Source organism: Zalophus californianus, chromosome 6, assembly GCF_009762305.2.
Source record: "Zalophus californianus isolate mZalCal1 chromosome 6, mZalCal1.pri.v2, whole genome shotgun sequence".
Taxonomy (NCBI): Eukaryota; Metazoa; Chordata; class Mammalia; order Carnivora; family Otariidae; genus Zalophus; species Zalophus californianus.
Window position 1 is genome coordinate 114,777,381 of NC_045600.1, and position 15,567 is coordinate 114,792,947.

At 40.9% G+C, this 15,567-nt stretch overlaps 1 protein-coding gene across 6 annotated transcripts in view; it reads right to left on the minus strand.

Moving 5' to 3' along the window:
• Positions 1-580: 580 nt before the first annotated feature.
• HMG20A (high mobility group 20A) overlaps positions 581-15,567 on the minus strand; it is a 77,267-nt gene continuing 62,280 nt past the window's right edge. For all 6 annotated transcript variants that reach the window (XM_027570688.2, XM_027570687.2, XM_027570686.2 and 3 more), the window contains 5 exons: positions 15,248-15,279; positions 7,841-7,916; positions 6,919-7,134; positions 6,106-6,248; positions 581-3,009 (listed from right to left, as the gene is read on the minus strand). In XM_027570688.2, the coding sequence (XP_027426489.1) occupies positions 6,112-6,248; positions 6,919-7,134; positions 7,841-7,916; positions 15,248-15,279 (461 nt within the window). In that variant the 3' untranslated portion in view covers positions 581-3,009; positions 6,106-6,111. The remainder of the gene's footprint in view (positions 3,010-6,105; positions 6,249-6,918; positions 7,135-7,840; positions 7,917-15,247; positions 15,280-15,567) is intronic.

Genomic DNA, 15,567 nt, shown 5'->3' on the forward strand with positions numbered 1-15,567 from the left:
ACCTCTAGGATTTTAAAAGCATGGTGACAGATTTCCTTTAAAAATGATTTTGATTGGGGGCGGCTGGGTGGCTCAGTCGTTAAGCATGATCCCAGGGTCCTGGGATTGAGCCCCGCATCGGGCTCCCTGCTCGGCGGGGAGCCTGCTTCTCCCTCTCCCACTCCCCCTGCTCGTGTTCCCTCTCTCACTGTGTCTCCCTCTGTCAAATAAATAAATAAAATATTAAAAAAATGATTTTGATTGGTTAAGTAGTGGTTATTTTTAAAAGCAAGCATCTAAGGACAACTCATCTCTTCTGTCAAAGGGAAGAACGTCAGACTTCTTCCACGTTGCCTCCAGAATGCCACCGCTACATTAACATGAATTACGGCTCAGTGTATTGTTATGCCACATTAAAAGAGTTGAACTCTCAAACAGGCTAAGACACATTTTGAATAAGCAATTAGTAAAATGAATGTGTTAATGTTTTAAAAGCATAACAGTCTTGATGATTAATGTGGAGTTGACAAAGTCTTTAAGATGAAAAGGCAGAGGTAGGACTTTTTTTCATTACAATGCAGGGAAAATTGAATGAGGTGGATTCAACATAGAAAAGTTTTAATGAGGCAAGTGTCAAGCAAGCATATCAACTTCTTCAAAAACAAAGAAAATCTAAAAGTTTAATTACAAAAACACTTGTACAGAAAACTTGGCATTTTAACAGTTCCAAACACATGTACACAATTTTTCCCCTAAAATTTAATGTTGTCAGAAATAAAACACTTTGTCTTACTTTCCTCAGCTGCTCCTTGTGTTTTAATGAAAGAGAAAAAGAGATCTGTAACAGAATAGGCAACAAGTTATTTCTTGAGAAGAACCTGTAAGTGTGCAGGAGTATCTACAAGTTTACTGGGAAACATGAATTAGGTACCACGTTAGCCTGTAACCTCACTTACCACCTCCTAGTTGAGCAACACAGACCTGCTTTACAGAATCTGACAGTTTCGTGGCAGCAGAATCCCAGCCACCGGAGTCAGGCGTGTAGTTCCTGGGAGAGGCAGTATTTCAAAAGCAGGCTGCATATTTTGTGAAAATGGTTTCAGAGTGTAGGCTCTTGCAAGATCTGGGGCATTCCTGAATATGCTAATGTTTCAAGTCAATGTCAGATGTCCTAGCCAGAGTCTGGAGAATGATAATCTTCGGACCAAGTTATAGTCTTTCCTGCTCAACAGTGCTGCTAACAAAGGGGCACAAAACTGACACAAAAGAGAAACAAATATCAGGAGGAAAGAAAAAGGAGACCAAGTGTCTGGCAGAAGGCAGATACAAACTTCCAGAACTGGCTTGGCTGTCTTTCTGCCACACACAGGGTGTTCTAGCTTGGACTGAGCAGGCAAGGAGGCTGAGAGAAGTGACAGGAACAGCAGGTGAGGGCAGGAAAACAGGAAAATACAGAACAAAGCAGGCTAGGCTTATGGTGACAGATAATGCTGGGCTCTTATTCTAAGAAGTTGCCAAGCAGTGGTGTGTGGGCTTCAGTGCATGGAAATTCGATGTATGCTCACATAACATTTTTTAAAAAAGGTTGTTTTTGTTATTTTATTTCCTTTGGGCTAATAAAGAAATCAGGTAAGGAGATGCTGAGAAGACAGGATGGTGCAACAACACGACAGGGGGTTTCTGGCTTGTACCCTGGCTCATGAGCAGATTGTGAGGGGGACACACTTCCACCTGCTTCAGTGGCGTGGTGCCTAGACAATGGGCTCAGCATGCCCCACTTTGGTTCCAAAGATCTCAGCTGCAACTGTCAGCCTTGTGCTCTAGAGCATCAAAACAAAACACAACAAAACCCTGAGGTGAGACTCAGAAACCTCTCTTCCCCTTTGGTGTTAAAAGAAAAAAAAAAATCACTTCCTAAGAGGGGAAAAGGAAGGGAAGCCTGTCCTTTTGCCGTTGATTTGCAGTTGTGGCTGCAGAGAGAAGACGAATTCCTCTGTGCCCTTGCTTGTCAGCTCAAGAGACGCTTTTGAACATTCCACCTGTCCCTCTCCTTGCATCAGTATACCTAAAGCAGACAGGGATTCCCTCAGTTCTCACTCATGATAAACTTTGGGGTTTTTTTTTTTTTTCAATGCCAAATGAGAAACTACTTTTCCCATTCTCTCCTGTTTGCCAATGACCTTTTCCTTAGCAAAAATGCTCCACAAGACATCGCCAACAGATGGGAACAGAGAGCCTTGCTGGGGCTGGGACACGGTGTCTGTGCAGGAGCAATGCTCAGGAAACAGCAGGCAGTGGCAAGGAGGAAGGAAAGAGCATTCTCCTTCAAGGCAGCAATCACAAAGCCTTGGTGAGGGCTGGCACCCACTGAGCACTGTGTGGGGTCAGAAACACAGCCTCGCTCCACAGGGCACTGTCGACAAGAAGCTCCTTTCTTTGGAGTCACAGCAGGACAATGATGGGAGAAGCCTGGGCCTGTCCAATGAGAGAGGCTCTCCTTCAGAGCCCTGCTGAGCAACAGACCCCAGAGGTCAGAAAATGGAGATGTCAAACTTGGAGGGGGTGAAGGAAATAAAAAATCACCCCCAAAGATATTAAAAAAAAAAAAAAGTGACAGCTAGGTAAGAAAGCCGGAGCCACTGGGAAAGGGTCCCGTGTGAAGTGGAGCAATGAGAAGGCTTCCCTTCTGCTGCAGGAGTGGTCAGGGTCAGGGTGGCCGGTGGGCAGAATCTATGCAGACCCACTTTATCAGAAGGAAATGCAGATGACAGGAAACCGAAGACCCGGGAGAGTGGGTGTACGCTTTCAAAGCTGCACAAAGACGGTTCCACAGAAGTGCATATCCACGTTCCTCTAGCTGCTCTCTCATACGCTTCCCGGGGTGAAGGCATTGAACTCCTAACTGACAGTGCTTTCCCAAGCAGAGCAATTGGTACCCCCTCTCTGCCTCCACTCAGTTCAAATTTCCATGGATGGCTTCTCATTCCTCACAAGTAAAACCACTTACAGAACATCATGGAGCTCTAAGACCTGTAGGATTGGGAGGGAGAAAAACAATGAAGATACCAAAAAGGTAAGCACTGATCAGAAATGTTAGGGCTCTGGGTTAAAAAAAAAAATGCTCTGTTCTATTTCTGGTAGGGTTGAGATGAGGAGCAGGGTGCGTGTAAACAAAAGAGCTCATAAAGCTGCAAGCAGACAAGCTCACTGAGATGTTTTAGATAACATTTCAATGAAACATGGCCCAGCTCCAGTTCAGCGACAATGGGGAGGTAGGAAAATCGTCAGCCCAACACAGAAAAGCAACTATCAGGGCCAAATCTGATGATAGAAAATTAGTACTCCATTTTAGTCCAAAGAATGTATAACCAATCAAAACCAATTTTCTTCAAGCATAAATCTAAAAATCTTGGCATGTATATAGAAATGTATTGTGTGCACAGGATCAATATATTTTCTTACATTGCTAAAAAAGTAATTGCATAAGAAAGGGTTTTTTTTTTTTTTCTCAATTCCTCAAAGAGCCGAATATTTTTCATTTGGTTAAACGGAAATCAAGTAACATGGATTTTGACAGTTTATGTGACATGGTCACCTCACCTCTCAATGTGAAATTGCCCCCACGGTTTCCTCCCAGCCCTACTTTCTTCCTAAGCACCAGTTAGTCACAGAGAAAGGTGGCAGCTGGGGCAAGTCTTTCATTGTACGTCCATAAAAATGATTTTTAAATGGGCTGACCAAAATTTTATAACATTATAATTGTTGGATTTTAAGTTCTTCTGTTTGCTTCCTATTTATCTTAATGCTCACATTCCAAGGTTTTTTTAGTGCTTTCCCCTTACACCTGCCCCCACTCCTTATAGCAATGTTTTAGAAACCCCACTGAACCAGAATTTAGGTATATGCATTCTAGTCCTGGATTCTGCACTCATCTATTTAGATATTTTTCAGGCAAGAAATTTCACCTCTCTGGGACCCAGTTTCTTCGTATGTAAAATGTTGGGATTTCTAAAGATCCCTTCCAGCTCTAATATGCTCCTAAAACTGTAGGACACTGACTTCCCTTCACTCACTGGCTCCTGACAGTGGATGAAACCTTTGCCAAGCTCACGTCAGAGTAATTAATTGCACCACAAATGCTGGGGACATCAGGCCTATCTGTCTGTACATATTTGTATAATGAGACCAAGCTAGTATTAATCACAGTCTTAATAATTGTTTCATTTGACAGTTTCGAGGGGTGTGGGGAACTATCTACTCTTAGTTATGTTTGCGTGACTAGATTGTAAGAATCTGTAGTAATAAACACGGTTCCCATTTCAGGTATTGCTTTTTTCAAGAGCAAAATATAGGTTCTTAACATTCTAGGCTTTCAACGACACCTCTGAAAGCCGATACTACAGTTTATATCCTGAGATAGGCAAAGCTTTAGGAGAGTCTTACTGGCAAAATGCTCAAAATAGAAAACCACTTTTGACTCAAAACTTGCAATAACTGCCCTATACCTACGTGAGGAGACACATTATCAATTACTGTGTTCTTTCCCAATCTTCCACAGTTTCTCCGGGCTCTCTCTTTTCAAGCCTACAAGAGTGCTAATTGAAAACACCATGTGAAAATGAAAAGGATGATGAGCTTCTGAAAATCCCAGGCCTAGATTTACAAGCTGTTCCCTTCATAAACAGCAGCGGTAATGCCACTTCTTTATCCTGTAGGGAGTCCAGCCATCTCTTAGAAGTGCGGTCTGTTCCATCTGGCTACCCGCTAGAAGGATGGTAATCCTTCCCCCATCAGAACACGGCTGAGGCTAAAGTATAATCAATTGTCTTGCAGGGTTACCGTCCAATGGCATGGCCGAGGAGAGACTACTGCTTTTGTCTCTGCTAGCAGATGTTGCCTCATTAGACAAAGAACCATGGGTTTTATTTATTCTTACACATTTTGCTCAAGGTCCAAACCATGCTAGAATATGAATATGTATATGAGTGCACTCACGTACCTGCGGGACAAATAAATAAAGATTCAAACCCACGACTGGCCATTGTAAGGAGCATATCCTGCTGTCTACTTTTGGTTTTCTACCCATATATGGCCACCTCACCATATGGTCCTAGGATTTCCACGGTTTATATGTCTGTAGGCATTGACCTGCAGACCAAAGGGATGTCAGTTCTGTGGGATGGCATACTACAGGGCACCCTAGCTCTAGGAATTTAAGTGAACACATACGAGTTCTATTTAAGAAATGACACCTGATGACTCACCATTAGTAGCCAAAAAGTTTATATGAGCAGAGACTTTCTAGAAATGTACTTTTTTTCTTTTCTAAGAGGACATAACACATACTGCTAGTCATTTGTTGAATATATTTTAGAAGACTTATTTTCTCTCTCCTCTTTTTTGCTGTTTTTTAAATCGATTTAAAGTCTTTTTAGTTTTTATTTTATAAGTAATCTCTGGACCCAACGTGGGGCTGGAACGCATGACCCCAAGATCAAGAGTTGTGCGCTCTTCTGACTGAGCCAGCCAGGTGCCCCCATCCCCCCTTTTTTTAAAGTCTAAATCTCTTTAAACAGGGCAATAGCTGTTTCACTGTAAGGATACTCCACAGTGACACTGAACATACAATAGTTACTCTGATATTGAGTGCTGAATGTAAAGCTTCTTACTTACATAGGTTTATACACATGTGATGTCTCAGTGACTGCTGTTGTAAGTTATCATCAGTATCTTCCAGGGAAAAGGAAGCTTAACAATTAAGTGATATTTATTTTGTTCTAAGTGCTGTTTTGGGGGTGATTTCCTCTAAGCTTCTCATTCACTCTTCAAAACCCGTTGGGAAACTAACACCGGAGAATACAGCTAATAGCTAACGAAACTGGAATGGAAGTTCAACCACAAAAAAATCATGCTCTTTGCATTAAACCATGCTGAGGCATGCATGAGAAAGAACTCTTTTCTAACATTATTTACTACATTTAGTAACCATGTAACAGTAATTTTAATCAAGTCTCCAACTCATTTATTTGATGTAATGCCAGGGTTTTGGTAGCATTGAGAAAGTCTACTGCCTTCTTATTTTTGATGATGTGTTGGCACATACCTATCGCATCAGTGAGCACTCACCATTCCCTAACGATCAAGCCTGTTCACAACTTCTCGAACTGTAGCTATGAAGTTTTCATTGTCTTGGGGATTAGCTAAAATAATACTGTGCAGTCTGTTCATATATGAGTCAATCGTGTCCACTGTAGGTGTTTCTCCACTTCCTGAAGTGAGATAAGGAGAGAAAGTAAGAAAATCCTCCCTATTCAGTTCAAGCATAGGGCACAAGCATGCCACACTTGGTCTGCTCCACAGATAAGATTTTCATTTCAGAGGAGAGACTTTGAGACCTCAAAGCAATGAAATTAATCCATATATCCTGAATAAAAAGATGGGCTATGTAATTGTTCTACAGTATATACGAGTAGCTGCATATAACAAAAAGTTACACACTCTCCCTGCTTTCTGCTGTGATTATCCTTCACAGGAAAGAGGATATAAAAAATACTAGTGTTTGTTTTCCTCTTCCTTCCCATTAAATAACAAAATTACAAAGCGAGCAAACATATATAAGAAAAATGCTCTACTCAGGATTTATTACTCAGTTTCCATTATTCTGAATATCAAATTAAACTTAATAGAAAGGAAAGTAAATTACATTAAAATATAATTGGAGAAAATTTTAAATGACCAGAGAGCCCGAAATTTTGGATGTTGGCAGCCAATACTGAGATACTATTACAAGACCCACAGAAACCTCTGAGGGAAGAAAACCCTTATTTTATTGATTTTCCTCTTGGTGGGGAGCCTTCAGCCTCACCCCACTAATACCAACACAAGACAGCACCCGCTCCCTTCCCCACCACCGAAATGCTCAGGTAAGGGTGACATTACCAGGCAAGGGCATGCTGGCAAAGCTGCTGGTCAACACCTGCCGCAGGGTCTCCAGGTGCTGCTGTAACACGGTGTTGCGGCTCCGCTCCTGGATCACATCCACCTCCAGCTTCTCCACTGCTGTGCGCATGCTCTCCACGTGCTTTTGCAGGGCTGCATTCCTCTCCTCAAACTCCATGTTGGATTTCCGAAGCTGGCGGAGCTCGGCCTCCCGAGCTGAGGACACACCCCACCGCACAGAACACGTAGCACCAGGAGTCTCCGAGGATTCCCAGAGACTCTTACAAGGAAGTTCTGCTTAGCTGTCTCTAATTAGCTACCCCACCTCATCTCCCTATTCTCATTATAGCCTTCCAGATAGCAATTTCAGCAATAAAATGCCTGGTTCCCCAGAGCTATTTTAATTCTTAAAGCTGGTCATATTCCTACTTAAGATTGCAAGGAACAGTTGTAATTCTCGGCATTTCTGTTTATTTTGTTTTTTAAAACTGTGCAATGAGAAGGCTGAGGGGCTTTACAGGGGCATCCTGGGAGACTGTGCAAGCACAGCTGTGGGTCTCCATCTTTACTGCAATGGGGTCAGCTTTGCTTTTACTTATTTTATATTCTGGATGTCTGTGCAAGCTTTTGTTTATACAAAGGGTTTCAGGCTAAGAGTCTGAAAGCAACTGAATTAGTGATGCACATTTATTTCCCTTGATCCAGAGACTAAAGTAGCTTTGACAAAACTGGCCTAGCTTTCCTTCACTGGTTTTTGAGTAACTACCCTCACTACAGAGTGAAATGGGAACAGTTTTCTCCTTCCAGACCAGTCCTAAGGTCAGGAATATCAATACTGCTGCTTTTGAGCAATGAATCCCTCCTGAGAATGAAACCCCCTGTCACAAACCTGAGGAACACAAAATGATACTTTGGTAATTACCTTTGCTGTGGTTCAAGAATTCCTCTGTAAATATAGGAATGTCAAAAACAGACCGTTCCTTTACCTCTGTTTCTTTCTGTGAATTAAGAATAACAAGACTGTTAATTCTTTTTTCCTTTTTAAAGATTTTATTTATTTATTTAAGAGAAGGAGGGAGAGGCAGCACAGAGGGAGAGGGAGAAGCAGAGACCCCGTGGAGCAGGGAGCCCGATGCGGGAACTCGATCCCAAGACCCTGAGATCATGACCTGACTGGAAGGTAGACACTTAACTGACTGAGCCACCCAGGCGCCCGGTTAATTCTTTTTTCTCCCCTTTTTTATTGAAGTAGAGTTGACACACAATGTTACATTGGTATCAGGTATACAATGTAGTGATTCCACAAGTCTATACATTATGCTGTGCTCACCAAAGGGTAGCTATCACCCGTCATCATACAATGCCATTACAATACCACAAACTATATTCCCTAGGTTGTACCTTTTATCCCTGTGACCTATTCATTCCATAACTGGAAGATTGTACCTCTCACTCCCCTTCACCCACTTTGCCTATCCCTCTGCCCCCATCCCTCTTGTAACCATCAGTTTATTCTCTGTATTTAGGGGTCTGTTTCTGCTTTTTGTTTTTCTTTTTTTTTTAAGACTCCATGTATAAGTGAGATCATATGGTATTTGTCTTTCTCTGACTTATTTTACTTAGCATAATACCCTCTAGATCCATGTGTTGTCACATATAGCAAAATTTCATTATTTTTTATGGCTAAGTAATATTCCACTGTATGTATGTATGTATCTATATATAGGGGTGTGTGTGTATCTTCTTTATCCCTTCATCTATTGACGAACAGTTGGGTTGCTTCCATATTTTAGCTATTGTAAATAATGCTGCAATAAACATAGGGGCGCATATATCTTTTCAAATTAGTGTTTTCACAAAACTGTGAATTTTTGTTTTTAAGTAATCTCTAAGCCCAATGTGGGGCTCAAACTCATGACCCTAAGATCAAGAGTCTCATGCTTCATCGACTGAGCTAGGCAGGTGCCCTACAAAACAGTTAACTTTTTTTTTATATTTATTTACTTATTTGACAGAGAGAGAGAGCCCGCACAAGCAGGGGAAGCAGCAGGGGGAGAGGGAGAAGCAGGCTCCCTGTGAGCAGGGGAGCTTAATCCCAGGACCCTGGGATCATGACCTGAGCCGAAGGCAGACGCTTAATCGATTGAGCCACCCAGGTGCTCCCAAAACAGTTAATTCTTAAATAGAAGCTAAATTAAATAGGTAAGGACTGAAGGCCATGTCTTCCTTACAGAAACAGTTGGGTGAGCAGGAATCAGTTCAGGTGGAGGTGTGAGGGAAATGTATTCATCTTTTCATTGGAATCAGGCTTTCACAGAGCTCAAGCAGGTTAAGTATTCAGTTTTCTCAGGTGTACGATTGCTGTGCAATGAGAAACCTTAAAACAAACCTACATAGGGGCGCCTGGATGGCTCAGTCAGCTGAGCATTCAGCTCTTGATTTCTGCTCAGGTCATGATCTCAGGGTCCTGAGATCGAACCCCAAGTTGGGCTTGGTGCTCAGTGCAGAGTCTGCTTGTCCCTCTTCCTCTGCTCATCCCCCCCGTGCCTGCGCTCTTTTTCTCTCTCTTTCATAGATAGATAAAATCTTAAAAAAAAAAACAAACCTACATAGATTTCCCTAATGGAGAATTTGGAAGCCATTTCTTAACTCTGCTTTGAACAGTCAACAGTATACAGCTGTGCAAGTGGTTGAGGCAGGAATAGAAAAAGGGAATTTCTAGGTGTTTTTTCAGTTGCTTCTGTTATGCATGTAAAATGCTTTGAGATAGGGCTGTCCATTCTAAGTTTGCAGAACGGACAATAAGAACTCTGCCAACCATGAGCAATAATAATGGCATTCTATCGGCACTACCACTTTACTTATTTAGGGGGCAGCCTATATAATTGGGGATCTTTTAGATTTTCTTCAAACATAGGGAAAAACAAAACAAAACAAAATCAAGAAGTCAGAAATAAGTAGGCTTTAAAAATGAGAAAAGTGAGGGATTATGTGAGATAGAAAATAACAAAGCCTAAAATTAATTCGCCAATTTGGTGAATTTAAAATAAAATTTAAAAAATAAGGCCTCACAAAATTACTGCAAAATATATCCCACGATGACCCTTAAGAATAAAGTCAATTTCAAGATGCTTTGGCTGCCATTTCTACAGTGAATTTGAAGTTGAAAGCATTAGGAATATAAATCATAAGTGTACTGGCACAGTGTTTAAAATCTTGCATAATATAAGATGGTAAAGACAACAGTGGAAAAATGAGTATTGAAGAACTTGTTAGTGAAATCTGACGATTCCAAAACCTTTATAACATAAAGAAGAGTAAAAAAGCAAAACAAAACAAAACAAAAACTAAAGGCATTGCTATAAAAATATGTTTAAAGCCAGAGATAGAATATATCTTTCCTACTCTTGCCACCACTAGTCTCTTATCTTTGAACACAAATATGATCTGGTGCCCAGTAGAAAGCTAAGCAGTTAACAGTCTATGAGGGGATTCTGACGGCCAAGCTCCTATTTTCATATTGGCGTCTGCCTTGTCAGGGGGCTGGACTGTGTGAACAGCCTGCCAACAGCAGCTGATCAAGAGAGCCATCTAAGATGTTAAGTCTCAAAAACTATGTATTTACTTGAAGAAATTTTCTTAGCACTTAATTTTTATCTTTTTACCTCTTAAAGAAGGCAAAGTTTCCCAGAGCAATTTAAAAATAAACAATAAAATTATCAGTGAAAGCCCCAATTTCAACATGTAAAGCTCTACCTTGGGCCAGTTCCTAGTGGTTTCAAAGAGAACCAAAGTATGGGCAAGGAAAGTTGGTGCCAGAAGGGATACTAGACATATTTCACGGTGGCTTTCTCTTGATTCTGCAGGCTTACATACGCTTTAACCCTGCTACTGGGTTGCTAGAGGAAAACAGAAAACTTACGATGTACAATTTCAACATGAACAAAGTATAATAAATGTAAGGCCACAAATGACTTCATACAGTCTTCTGACTTTATCGTCCTACCTTTGTCAGTCTCCTACTTAACTGCACAGGCTCATATGAGATCAGTCACCTAGTCCCAGGTCTGAATATCCGCCCCTGAGATGGGGAGGGAGGGATGCTTGGCTCCCATTACCATGGTACCAAGAGCCCTCTCCACGTCCCCCGACTCTCCTCAGACTGGTAATGCTCTTCTCCTCTTTGCCAGAGTGGCCAGACCAAGCTAACTACATAAGCATAGAGAACAGCAGCTTGCAGGCACATTAACACACTGCCCCTTGGTACAAATTCTTAGAGTGCAAAATAAGAAACACGAAAGCAATGAAATGAAACGGTTCAGTCTCTGAAAGGCAACAGAAATTCTACTTAACGGAAGAGTGGTAATAAAAACCATCAGCACTCTCCCATTACTGAGTACATTACTCGGCATGGAGAGGATCCTCCTGGGGGCTCGGATATACTTAAGCCTGTTCCAAGGATCGCTCAAGGGATTAAAATCATAAGGATTTCATTACCTCTTCATTGAAAGGGTCTAATTTGTTCAGGCTGAGTGTCATTTTCTCATTTCTCATAAATTAAAGGAGAAACAGAATTATTGTTTCTATCTTGGTCCTCACTTGGGATGTAGACCCTTTCTTGAGAGTCACACTAGTTGACTCCTGTGTCTAGAGGGCTGGCTTTTGATCTGAGAGGAGCAAAAACGCTCTTCACTTTGGTTTTTCATTCTATATATTGAGTGGAGGGTAAGAGAACAGAGACTCTTTTGAACTGAACCTATTTTGCTGTGATCTAGAATTTCATAGAATGTGACAGGCTTCTCTCAAGTGCCCTTACTTAGGGAACACTCTCAATACCGTGTAGCAGGCTGAGTGCCCCACCGCCGTGCTCGACACCCCAGTGGCTCTCAGGTCAGCATTTCCTTAGCTTTGGCACACACCTGCCAGCACCTGCCGGGGTAGCAGTGTCTTAGGAATCCAAGTTCCAGTTAGGAATGTCATTGGTTTCTTTTCTGTATACAAACAAAATAATCTGTCTTAACTGGCAACAAATTTGGGGACATCCCCAGCAACCAGGCCCATTTTCACTTTCAACACCAGTTTGTTCCATGTAGCATGCATGTGCAACCAAGAATGCCAGACGGGGATACAGAGGCCTGCATTTCATTTCACTCACACTTCTGTCTCTAATTCAGTAAGTGATTCTGTGGAAGTTCTTTCCTGTCTTGGGCAAATCATTTTTCTCACCCGTAAAATGGGAGGGGGGGGTTGGTCAGTTCAGAGAATTTCTGATGTTCTTAGTATTTTGAAGTGAGCTGGAAGACTATTCTATGCTTGTCATTTTACTCCTAATAGGATAAGTAAAGGGAAATAAACACGTATTTAGAATTTGTGACGTTTTAGGCACTTTGCAAGATACTTGCTCTTTTATTAACTTACTCATAACTCTGCTCAAGCCATTTCACCAACCTCAAGGTGTCCCTCACAAAACCTGGGACATCTTTAAGGTCTGATTCAGTTCTTCCTTTCCATGGGCTTCCCTGTGGCTGCTTTTCATTCGTAGCGCTTTCTTATTTTTCTGAACCATTATGCTAAGAAATTATACGTAAGGAAATCACTGTGTAACTATGTTAAAAAACTCCAACTAGTTCTTTTTTAATTGCAATTGTTTTGAAATTACCTAGTTTAGGAAAGACAGTAGTCAACAAAAAATAAAAACTGATAAAGTGAGGGACATTAATTGGGTCAATAACCTTGATAAGAGAGCTTTATCCTGATGTGGGCATAGCAACAGACAGATTTACAGAGCCTACTGTATACACATTTGAGAAACTACTGTTGGCTCTCCATCTACTCTCTCCTTGTTTTCCTTTGATTTCACATGTGTCTAATCCTACGACAGGGAAATCACACAGAGACTGATTCCTTTTCATAAATCATAGGAATTCATACCATGCTAAAATCATGTAAATAAAAATAAGTTTCATTTAATAAATAAAAAGCCTCATTTAATAAAGAGCTTCATTTCTCAAATCATCAGCAGCAGCTTCTGTGACTGAGTAAATCTACTAAATCTTTCCTGACTAAAACTATCAGCCTTACTGAAGACAAAATGCCACATATAATTTGGCCAGCAAAATTCATAGTGATGAAAGGAGTTGTAGACTAGAAAATGTGAGATCTAATGTTTTAGATTATTGTCCAAATTCTCTTCTGTAACCATTAAGGATAGAGAAGTTATAAAGGATGCTTAATAAGGGAAAAAAAGAATATGGAAATCTCATGATATTGGTAGGCGGGCACAGACAAATAAAAGGAGAACTAAGTAATTATACAAGTATCTGGCAATATGGAAAGCTTGCAACAATATTCGATTAGGATTTTATATATAAAGTATACATACGGTTTCTCAAGTAAAAAAAAAAATCATAGTATTTCACCCTAATTAGACCACAGAGATGTCATATATCTACACTTACATAGGATTTATTTGAAGAATAAAATGCTTTTATTGTGCTTCTTACTTTCTAATTCATGGATCGTAATCAATCTATTTAACTTGTGAATCTAAATGTTTTCTCTGTTTTCAAGGTCACCAATGCTAAATTACATATGAGAAAACTACAGACCAAAGATAAATAAGTTATTATTTTGAAGAAATTATTTCTTTAAAAAAGTAAATGCACACAAGAGTACAGCAGAAAATTCTTTTTTGTAAATTTCCACTGATATTTCAGCAAATGGGTTTTGTGTAAAAATAAGTATTTATGGAAGACCTCCCAATGCAAGTGCATCATCCTAGGTGGTATGGGGCAGTACAAGATGGAAATTAGATCATGCTTCCTTCAAAAAGATTACAATCCAAGAGTGTGAATAATAGAAGCACTTGAATAACCTCAACACCTTAGCTAGATCAGCTAAGTATGTATGGGAAATATAGAGAGCTGTGAGGGTTAAAGGAAGTTGGAGGACACAGGAAAAGCTTGAAGGAGGAAATGGAACTTGAAACAGGGCTTGATGGATGGCTAGACTTTTGTGAGGCAGATGATGGGGGAGGGGTAGTGGAAAAAATGAGTGAGAGAGAGAAGTATTTTTGTGAAAGAAGGAATATGAATGCAGGCATGAGCCAGAAACGGATGGGAACTGTGGAAGACAGTGAGCAGTAAAGGTTTGTTTTTTTGTTTGTTTGTTTTGTTTTTTTAAGGATTTTATTTATTCATTTGAGAGAGAGACACATAGAACACAAGCAGAGGGAGAGGCAGAGGGAGAGAGAGAAGCAGACTCCCCACTGAGCTGGAAGCCCAACATGGGGCTGGATCCTAGGACCCTGAAATCATGACCTGAATGGAAGGCAGACGTTTAACCATCTGAGCCACCCAGGCGCCCGAGGAGTAAAGGTTTTTAATTACATAGATATACATGGGAAATGTGAGAGTTAAGGTGTTTGGAAAGGGAAGTTGGGACTTGATTACAGAAGACTCAGGGCGCCTGGGTGGCTCAGTTGGTTAAGTGACTGCCTTCGGCTCAGGTCATGATCCTGGAGTCCTGGGATCCAGTCCCGCATTGGGCTCCCTGCTCAGCAGTGAGTCTGCTTCTCCCTCGGACCCTCCCCCCTCTCATGCTCTCTCTCTGTAGCTCATTCTCTCTCTCAAATAAATAAATAAAATCTTTATAAAAAAAAACTCAGACTGCTGAGCTGAATGGGATTTGGTAAGCAATGAAAAGTCACTGAGCATTATAAAGCATGGAATTACCAAGAGTTTTATTTTCTTACAACCATATGTGAACCTTGGGCTACATAATATATTTAAAACTCTCTTTGCCACATAGTCAAGATGCACAGGCCTAAATCCTATTGGTGATAGGCTAAACAAATTGAGGGGAAAAGGCCAGTAAACAAGTAAGTGCCAGTGAGCTAGGAACCAAGATACTGTCCCTTGTGCTCTGCTGACACTTCAGTTGAATAGTTCATTTTAACTGAATGTTGGATTCCCTAAATCACAACTTTCTGAGAGTCAGAGTGAGGTAATCTGATGACGATAAACTACGACCAAGTTATGGCTTTCAGCTGGTCCTTATTTCTACACCTCACTCCAAATTCCAGCCATTTTTAGCATGTCAAGGCAATAAAATTCTTGGATCACAGGAAAGGACTGGAGTTAGGGGTTGCAGTTCAAGGACAGACTCATGATTAGTGTCTGCCATTTAGTAAGAATCTTTGAGCAAAAGCAACTCACCCCATCTGAATTATGGGGTAGGAAATACTCTGTCATTCATTAAAAAAAAAAGTCCGATAGCATGACAAACAGCAACATTATTCTAAATAGATACATGATACATAGCGAATTACCTCATGATCATGAGTGGCCTGCCGGGCCGCATCTAAAAATACAAAAGAATAAGAGAACGTTAATTTGAAGAACAAAACAAAACAATAACAAACCCAAGCAAATGAACTGTGCCACACTACAGTTAGTTATAGTCAGACACAAGAGAAACAGCAGACGCAGTTCCTACCTCTGAAGAGAATAGAGTGCAAGAGTGGACAGGAGACGCACGCCAAAGGCTGTTTGCACAGCAGACAAGCTGTGGGTGGGGCTTCTTTGGCAATGTCTCCTGAAGAAAGGGAGCTTGAAGCAATACTTGAAGAGTGTGATGAACAATTTTAAC